At 35.9% G+C, this 9,777-nt stretch overlaps 1 protein-coding gene across 2 annotated transcripts in view; it reads left to right on the top strand.

The window, feature by feature from the left end:
• The window catches only part of ptprna (protein tyrosine phosphatase receptor type Na), a 46,320-nt gene that overhangs the window by 8,156 nt on the left and 28,387 nt on the right, over positions 1-9,777 (top strand). Inside the window, exons 1-4 of one of the 2 annotated variants that reach the window (XM_016460236.1) lie at positions 1,112-1,222; positions 4,258-4,308; positions 7,364-7,474; positions 8,598-8,691. In XM_016460236.1, coding sequence (XP_016315722.1) covers positions 1,150-1,222; positions 4,258-4,308; positions 7,364-7,474; positions 8,598-8,691 — 329 coding nt within the window. In that variant the 5' untranslated portion in view covers positions 1,112-1,149. Of the gene's footprint in view, positions 1-1,111; positions 1,223-4,257; positions 4,309-7,363; positions 7,475-8,597; positions 8,692-9,777 lie in introns of those variants that run through there. The other variant, XM_016460237.1, reaches the window with a different exon arrangement.

Raw genomic sequence — 9,777 nt, 5'->3', positions numbered from 1 at the left:
TGTTCAAAATATTTTGGATAGTTTGGAAAAAAATACTTTATTTAACATTTTGTTGTGGAGCTAAATAATAATGTAACAGTCTAATTAATGGCAAAGCCATGCTCATAAAATAGAATACCAGAATGTATAAGAATAATACTGCACTGACAATATGCGGACAGTTGGTGGCACCACAGCTCAGCTTAATCGGGTGCACCTCCTTGTAAAAAATGACGTGTTTTGTTGCTACTGTCTCAATTGGTGGTAGATTATGGTGACGTATAAATGATGATGACTGAGTATGACATTGGTTTTCTTTTGACAGTGGTTTCCTATGGCACACATAGGGGAATATACAATAAATGTTCATTTGTCATATGTTTGACAGCTATAAGCCTAATATAGGACTTTGTATATCCTTTTTAAACAACAGAAACTTTGCAATTTAATACAAATACCCCAAGTGTGATATTATATTTAAAATGGCCACTCATCCCACTGGCACTACTACTGCACAAAATTATTGCCATCATGTTAAACATTCCATATTCGTTTCTGTATGATTCCAAATAAAGGTGTGGCTAACAATCAGCATTTGTCATTGGACATGGATTTACCTCATATTCACTTGATATCAGTTGTTTCCTTAGTGAAATGTTATGTCATTTTCCTTTTCACCTCAGTCTCTCGTGGGAGGAGGAAAACTATAACCGCAACAGAAGGAATTCATCATCTTCTGCAGTCAATGCTATAACTAACAGACAGCCACACATCCTGCCCACTCTTTCATTTCATAGGTAAACCAGGACTCAGATGTATAGGCTCTAGCTCCCTTCCTTCATTTTGCACGCAAGACTCTTCACAAACCTCCTGGTCTCCCTATGACGTATTCGCGGGTCCCCACCACACCGATGAAGGAAGATCGTGATTCCCGCTCCTGATCCAGATCCGCACCAGAAATTCAGTACATTCGTTAATGTCTCTGTATGTTTATTACTGCCTGAAGCGAAAGCCTACAGTTAATTTGTCTTGATCTGACGCGTCCATCACTTGTGCTACGAGCGTTTAGCACAAGCCTGCGGCACCGACAGACAAAATGTGGATTTAAATTCTTGACGGAGGGCGACAAAAAAACGCGTGCTGACTTCAATCCCGTGGATAGTTAATACGATGCATCCGCGAGTATGGAGAGCCCTGTTTTTGATGTCCGTATTCTGCCAGCTTGGGATGGCAGGCAAATACGGTAGGAATTAGTATAGCTAGAAAATAAAGTCTTTGAGAAATATAATGAAAATCGATTGAAAGAATGTCAGTTTTGTTGTGCACAGACGTGCATTGGTGTGGTTGTTTAGGCCTATGACAATTACAATGTGGCCACATTTATTTATATACTTTACAACAAATGATTCTACTCGTGGACAATTTAGTGTATTATGTGATATATGGGATCACGTTACAGATGTACGTGTCATTATTTTAAAATCACTTTTTGAGAATATTTGCATATTGTGTTTGTTTCTTATTACCATTGTGAACACTTCTCCCCCTAAACATGCATCAAAAGTATTGTAGATGTAAATTAAGTGCTTCCAGCTTTATCATGCAACTGGTGGGAAAGGACAGTATGGAGATAAGGAGTCGTTCGGTGAAGAACATCATTTCAGCACCATGGAGAGGGTCAATTTTCATATTTGATTATTTTGAAAGCAACTATCCACTTTATATTTTGTTGTAGGTTAGGTATATATCATCCAATATATATCCTCCTCCTCTATGCAAGCATTATCTGGTTAACAGAAATAATCGTTTACTCTCCATCCCTGCTCTGACCAATAGAAATCACTCTTCTCTGTATCCTTGGCGACACGTCGGCGACATTGGAGGAGTGACCCATTTGCAAATATTTCTGTAATATACTGTCATCTACTACGTCTTACATTTTTTAAATGTTCAGTAGTCTCTCGAATGCACTCTCAGTTTGTTTAATGGACGATGGTTTCAGTGAGGATGTTGGGATTTAATTTTTTTCGTGCGTTGTTCATGCGGTTGTGTTTAATTGACGTTTATGAATGGTATGAATTTTCATTAGCTGCCCTTTGCACAGCCTGGTTGAGGCTGCTCTAAACCGGCTCAGATGCTGCTTTTAGTTCCGTGTAAATAAAAAGCAGCGCCATGAAAGCGTGTACATCTAGTTATTTATTTACATCTTAATTATTTAAATTTGTAATATTTCTGCACTCTTTGCTAGAGTTTTGTCTCATTCATTGTAATATTTATTCTCATTTTCCATCTGAGGGCTGATGTTGATTTAGTTATTTACAAACAGGGTCTTTGTTAGAGTAAAGGTTGTTGCTGCTTTAACCTGATACGAATTTACACAGACAACTTGATTGGATTATTTTGTGCAAATATATTGCTTATTATCTTAACATAACATATTTAATAATAATTATTTCAGTTTGAGTTTAGATTTGTACCCGTTTGTCTGAGACTAAACTCTGGAAATGGCTGGTGTTGTTCATTATGTTATTTACAAGAATTCAGTCCACTTTTAATTATTAATCCAGCGTGAGTAAAACACTGCCATGGTGATTTTCACTGATGTGAAAAGTCATCAGTGGAAAGTGGAAATGAGAGGTTAACATCACATTCTGTTCCATTTCTAAATCAGCAGCTCACAAGTTCCTAGTGGAAAATAGCTGTAAATATTGAGCAAACTTTACACTTCCCATTTTTATCAAAGTAAACTGGAGTGTGTTTCAAAAATACCTGTGTTCAGTAACCTTCACTCTTCAATATTATTCATAGTCATTCAACATTATTTATTATTTTATTTTATTTTATTTTATTACTCTTTTAACATATAATAGGGCTTTTCACACTTGAAATAGTTAACCATGGATCATTCTAAATCCCGGGTAAATGGAAACATGTTTTACACTGCCCATCTAGCTATAAAAGTAAAGGCATGTCTAACCAGGTCAAATTGGCTGCTTTCAATAAAAGGTCCAACATACTAGGAATACTTTTAACTTTACGTTTAGAAAACCTTCCTTGTCTTTGTATATTTTGGTAAGTCCTTGAATTTTGGTTTGCACTTCTGTAATGGAATCTGAATTTCTTTTTCCACACCGGCTAAACACCCTCTGGCTCAGCCTGCTACAGTAGCCACGCCCCAAACTCTCGCTATTGGCTGTGCGGAGGTATGCAAATACATAAATTGACAGGCAAGTAATGATTGGACGAACATTTTATGGTCCTTTCATGGTATATAAATCAGGACCATATACAGTATATACATGCATATAGTCTACCCTAATCCGGCCTGGGTGTTGTTCATTAACTGATGTTTTGCACTGTTCCTGTTTGAACATTTGCGGTTTTAAACACTGCCGTGGTTTGCGCCAGCCCTTGCTGGTTTTTCCTGAATGGACTCTTCGGATTTCAAAGGTAAAAATGAAACGGTCTCTTTATCTAAATGGTTTTCCGTCACCATTTGACATTTTTCCCTCAAAAACTGAAACGACCATAATCTGGGATTAAGCGCAGTGTGAAAAGCTCTAATCTGGTATATAATTTCATTTAGAATTATTTCACCAAAAGCCCAATCCTTTTTTTAACTGTCTAAATCTGTTTTTAGGCCACTTTATTCTCTCCAGCTTTATCAGCTTGACTCTTTATCTCTCTTTGTCCTGCTCGGTTCCCTTGACAGCAGTGCTGTTGGCCAGCCTAGTGTTTCCCACACACACACACACACACACACATTCAGGCACACAAACAGACATACACACACCCATATACACGCTCAAACATAGTCAGGTCATGCTCGCTGGCAGTTACGTTTCCTTTTTATTTGATCAGCTGTGTTCAGCACATGCCCAGAGCTTTCCTCCTCATTCTATCTGCCCACACAACAGTTCTGCATCTTAGGGGAAACAAGCTACTGCAATCATAGGCCATCATGGATGAATGATTCTTGTCATTGATTCATCTTGATTCAATATTGTTTATATGCTTTCGGATTGAGTTTTTAAGCTATAACTTGTCCCAGAGTCAGAAAGTTGGAAAGACAGATTTGACACATTGGTTTATATCTGAGATGAATGTGTCATTGAAGGAAAGGTCACTTAGACATCTCTTGAAAACAGTCTATACTATATCTCCATTGACAAAAATGCTATGAGGTTTTCAGTAGTTGTCAATTTAAATGTTTTATTATGTTTTCAACTGCTCACTTGCCTTTTCCTCTTCATCTCTCTTTCTGTCTCTTGCATACAGGCTGTTTGTTTGAGAAGAGGCTGTGCTCTAGGGAGCAGTTCTGCTCTGATGGTGAGTATCACAATAGGGAGACAATATCATATGGCGTAGATACAGTACATCTTACGTTCAGAAACAAGGACGTGGTTCTATCTTCTGCGTCCTGTCTCTTTATTTCTTGCTCTTGATGATGTAATTGTGATTTCCGGATCATCATTTGACACCGCAGCTCTGTTACATCCTGCTAGTGCTAAGACGCAACAGGAGACACATGCACACAGCTAAATAATTTACACTGCAGGAACTTTCACTTCACTCATTTCATATTAGTCAGCATTAACGAAGATAGTGTTGGTGTATACTGGAGGCGGATGTTTATGTTCTTTGTGTCAGCATTTTACATAGATCTGGAAAAATCTGGAAATTATTGTATTTTGCATTATTTTCTAAATTAATATTTTTTTCTGTAACACTTTACAATAAGGTTTTATTTGTTAACATTAGTTTACATGAATTAACAATGAAAAATACTTATATTAATCCTAGATAATGTTAATTTCAGCATTCACTAATGCATTATTAAAATGAAAAGCTGGATTTGTTAATATTATTTAATGGACCTGAGCAAACATGAACTACCAATGAACAGTTGTGTTTTATTAACTAACGATAACAAAAATTAATAAATACTGTAACAAATGAACAATTTTGTAACAAAAAATTGTAAAAAAAACAGTGCTACCATATTTTTTTTGTTACAAATGATATTATTAGTTTAACAATTTGAATGGAAAGTAAAAAAATGGATTTAAACAAATTTCAGCTGCACAAACTCCACAAGTTTGTGTAAACTTAATGATGTAAAACCAGTATGATTTGAGAATGAATTGTTTTTGTTTGAATGCAATTACCTGAAAATTCCAAACTGGAATCATTCACATTTCGTCTATTATTTTGTACTCCTCTCAGGGATTTACTGTGTACGTATTTCCACAGCCATGAACCACTAGTACTCTGTCACCTGCTCTTCTCTCTCACCGTCAAGTCCCTCCCACCTCTGCTCCATGTCCCCTTGGTAACGGTGACATCATCAAGCTGATGACATCACTGATGACTCACTACACGGTGCTTACGCACAGACTCACGTCTTTGCCGTGCATCCAAACACACTCATACGCACATACGCGCCCATATATACCCACATGCATACCTGCAAATTAAAAAGAGGTTACACAAATATGAGGAGCTCTTTGAAATGCATTTCAGAGACTCGTGTTCGCAGTGACGATTAGCTGGGTCTTGGGTTGCTGTACATGGTCAAGGCTTCCGTATACCCAGTGTCAAAAAATGATGGAACAGAGGAGTATAAATAAGCTTTTTTTCTTTTTTTTTCTAGTGAAATGCAGTTTGCTTTCAGTCCAGTCTCTTTTGTTCTGACACCTCCACACACACACTTACTGAAAGTCAGGTGTTTGTATTACACTGAATATGTACAGAGACACAGAAAGTGGGAAAAGGGAGTTATTCACCTTTTATATAACATACTCTGGTGGTGCTTGTACTGTTTAATTTCTACATTTTTTCTCGTAATTCTGAGTTTATATCTCACAATTCAGACTTATCTTCTGAGAATTGCGAGAAACAAAGTCTGAATTGTGAGATATAAACTCAGAATTGTGAGGTATAAATTCAGAATTCAGACTTTTTTCCCAGTTTATATCTCACAATTCTGATTTTATATCTCGCAATTAACTTTTTTTAATCAGAACTCTTGAGTTTACTTCTCACAATAGTTTTTTTTCCCCACCACTGAATAAAAAATTAAAAAGGTAATTGCAACTTTTTATCTCACAATTCTGACTTTTTTTTTTCTTGCAATTGTGAATTTATTTATATATCACAATCCTGACTTTTTTCTCAGAATTTTGATTTTGAATCTCACAATTCTTATAATTCTGAATTACGATAAAAATAGTCTGAATTGTGAGATAAAAAGTCGCAATTACCTTAATCCATGGCAGAAACAAGCTTCCATAAGGCATAATAATAGACATTTGTTAAAAAGAGATTCCAAAAGCCTTCACTTCATCCCTTATTCTGTCATTTTATCTGTAGGCATTTGCTCAAAAATAGATTCTAACAAACAATTATTAATTTTTTATTATTAATAATTTCAGATGAAAAGTAGTTATATTGTTACTAATTCTGGCATATTTACATGGTGTATATTTATACAACAATGTTCATGAATATGCATGGTCCCTATTAAATAAACCAATAAATAAATAAAATAAATAAATATGTATGTAGCTTGCATGTATTTATGTGTCTGTCTATGCTTAACCAATGTATAGTCAGCCATAAAACAAAATAAAAATGCAGCAACTCCTGAAAATGTATTTTATGAATATTCATGTATATATTATGAGAGGAAGAAAATAATTTGTGTTGTGTGTGTTACTCCTTAACTGTACATCTTTCTTTTGCTGAAGTGATGGTGTGACATCAGTTCTCCGCGGTCACTTCTATTGCGATGTAATAATGTACTGTGTATTTCCATGCCCCTGGGCAACTGATCTATCTCCCCCATAGTGCTCTCACATCTCCATCTGTACTATAAATAGCTGTGAGTCATGTTCATGGACAGACCTGCTCTGAGATATAGAAAATGGCCGGGTTCATGTTTCGAGCTCATCTGCGTGAGGGGATCAAGGGCTTTTTTTAAACCACACAACTGGAGGTTTAGTCAGGGATGAGTCAGTGGTATATGTGTGGGATGTGAGTGTATGTGTGGGGTGGGTTGAATATGTTATGGGTGTTTATTAATCAAGAAACTGGCTCATTTTTCACTTATGGGTTATTTTGTTTGCAACATTTTAATGTGCTTCATAATCACACCGTATTTATATACGAGTGTTTAAGATGCTTTATATTGTATTATTTTGATGTTTATACTGACATCAGTAACTTTTCAACATAATATTCAGAAGATGCGTTTCAGATCATTATCAAAACGTTATTTTAATATTATGTTAGTTTATATTATATTATTTTAAAAGAGGTTTCCTTTCCAGATTTTGTATTCAGTGTTCTAGGTATGAATGGTTTGTGTTTGTATGTGTTACAGACAAACTCTTTGGACAGTGCCGGAGCTCCAGACATGACCAGGTTCAGTACCAGGTCTCTGTTCCTGTTCTTCAGAGACTGCAGGAAGTGCTCAAAGAGTTGATGATTCAGGGTAAACACACACACACACACGCACACGCACACACACACACACATTTATTTTTCTGTCATGGTGGGGACTTTCAAATTGCCTTCTGTTGTTTATATACTGGGCTAATAATATTTTCAAGCCCCTACCTTAAAACATAACCACAGATTCATTAAGATATTATTTAGTATGTTTATTAAGCCATCTTTCTCTCTGGCCAGGCCACACAATGTTTATGATTTGAGGTTTTGTAGGCTAACACACACACACACACACACACACATACACACACACATTTACAGTGGTAATGCTATTATTTTTGTGCTTTTTATTTTTTGAAAATATGAAAAATTAGGAAATGCAAATATGATTACAAATCAATGAATAATAATCCTGCATTAAATCATGTATCCCGCGACAGTAAACAGCTGGTAACTTTGCTATCCGTTGCCTTTTAATTCACTGTTACTCATATTCATTGGCTAGAGTAAACATTCAAATGTCAATGTGCTAAGTGTATTAAAACAATTTGCTAACAACATTTTTGTTTGTTAATTTATTACATTTCACTGATTTGAAATAAAAATAAAAGAAAGAAATCAATAATTACTTATATACAAAAAAGTTTATAATGAAAAAGACAAGCTACATTTTTTCAACATTTTATCTATCAGGATACATTGCATTACATTACATTGATTTTATTATGGTACTGACAACAAAACAATTCCCACAGTTTTAATATTTAACACTTCATTTATTTTCTGATTCATTATATTACCAGTTTTTGCAATAGAAGTACTGTCATCTGCTGCTATATCTAATGGAGTGTGCAAGGTGTATCAAAAGCATAATATAGAATAATTTAGTATAATATCAAATGAAATAATGAAGACATAGATTATCCATTAGGATTAGGAGAGACTAAAGGCAAACAAACAAAGCACTGCAGACAGGATTGAGTATCTCAGGCTTCAGACTTGTTTTCAAGAAAAAGTACACTCACAGTGCAAGCTGACTCACTCCTGAAATAAAAACTTTGGGAAGTCATGTACTGTAGTGCAAGTACTACTATGTTTAGTACTGTTTTACATGTACATGCTTACATTGTTTGTGCTGATGTGTGTATTTGTGTGCCTGTGAACAGGATTCTCCTGGCAGGATGAAATCACCCAACACATCATTGCAAAGGAGCTGAGCCATATTCCTCACACACGCACACAAAAGGTCCAGAATGCTCAGTGAGTACCAGGAACAAACAATGCTTTTAGTTTAAAGGAATAGTATCATTTACTCACCCTCATATTGTTCCAGACTTGTATTAGTCCAGGTGATATGTGAAAATAATGTTCACTTTTTCATAAAAGCATGAAACTTGGTACACTTGTATAGTTTGCGGCCGTAAACATTTTCAGAAATGGAGCCATCGCAAAAACACCTCGTGGTTGCCATGGCGACCATTTTACTTTTCGCCATAACCAAATTATGTATTTTGTGTCATAGCTCCTGAACCAAACATGATAACACAGAAAAGGTGATGTCTACCCATATGTTTTGATGGTCAAGGATTACAATGATACCATATACAAAAACATAAACTGTTCAGGTGAAGAGTTAATCGTGAAATCAGCAATGTGAGAAGGAAATCACAGTATCTGAGCTTCACAGTACCACAGCATTTACAAAAGTCCATATTATGGCTATTAATTTTTTATTCAATAGTACAATAAAAGATTGTTTTAATTAATTAATTATTAATTTGTTACATTTATATAGTGCTTTTCGGGGTACTCAAAGCGCTTTACATGGAAGGGGGAATCTCCTCAACCACCACCAATGTGTAGCATCCACCTGGATGATGCGACAGCAGCCATTTTGTGCCAGAACGCCCACCACACACCAGCTTAACTAATATTTTATTCAATAGTACAATAAAAGATTTTTTTCAAGAATACAGTCATATATTTCAGAGATATAAAAAAAAATATCATCTCAAATAAGTGTACGTTTCCTTACCTCTCAGGCACAGTCGGGTAGGCAGTAGTATGTTTCCAATACATTCTTGTTCTCTCGCAACAATGCTCTAACATCACGCAGACGGCAAAGCAATCTTGCTAAGCTACGTCCTATCTGCACCTCTTCTGCTTCACCTCTGTCATTTTCTGTGGGTCTCTGGAATTGTCAGTCAGCTGTCAACAAACTTCATTCTGGCCACTGCTTCTCAGTCTACTCTTAGTATCTTGGGCTTGACTGAGACCTGGATTCGTCCAGAAGACTCCGCGACCCCTGCTGCTCTCTCTAACAACTTCCCTTTCTCTCACACCCCC

This window comes from Sinocyclocheilus anshuiensis, unplaced genomic scaffold, assembly GCF_001515605.1.
Source record: "Sinocyclocheilus anshuiensis isolate Anshui unplaced genomic scaffold, SAMN03320099.WGS_v1.1 scaffold1237, whole genome shotgun sequence".
Classification (NCBI taxonomy): Eukaryota; Metazoa; Chordata; class Actinopteri; order Cypriniformes; family Cyprinidae; genus Sinocyclocheilus; species Sinocyclocheilus anshuiensis.
The sequence above is the reverse complement of the archived record's forward strand: the minus strand, read 5'-3'. Positions and strand labels throughout refer to the sequence as shown.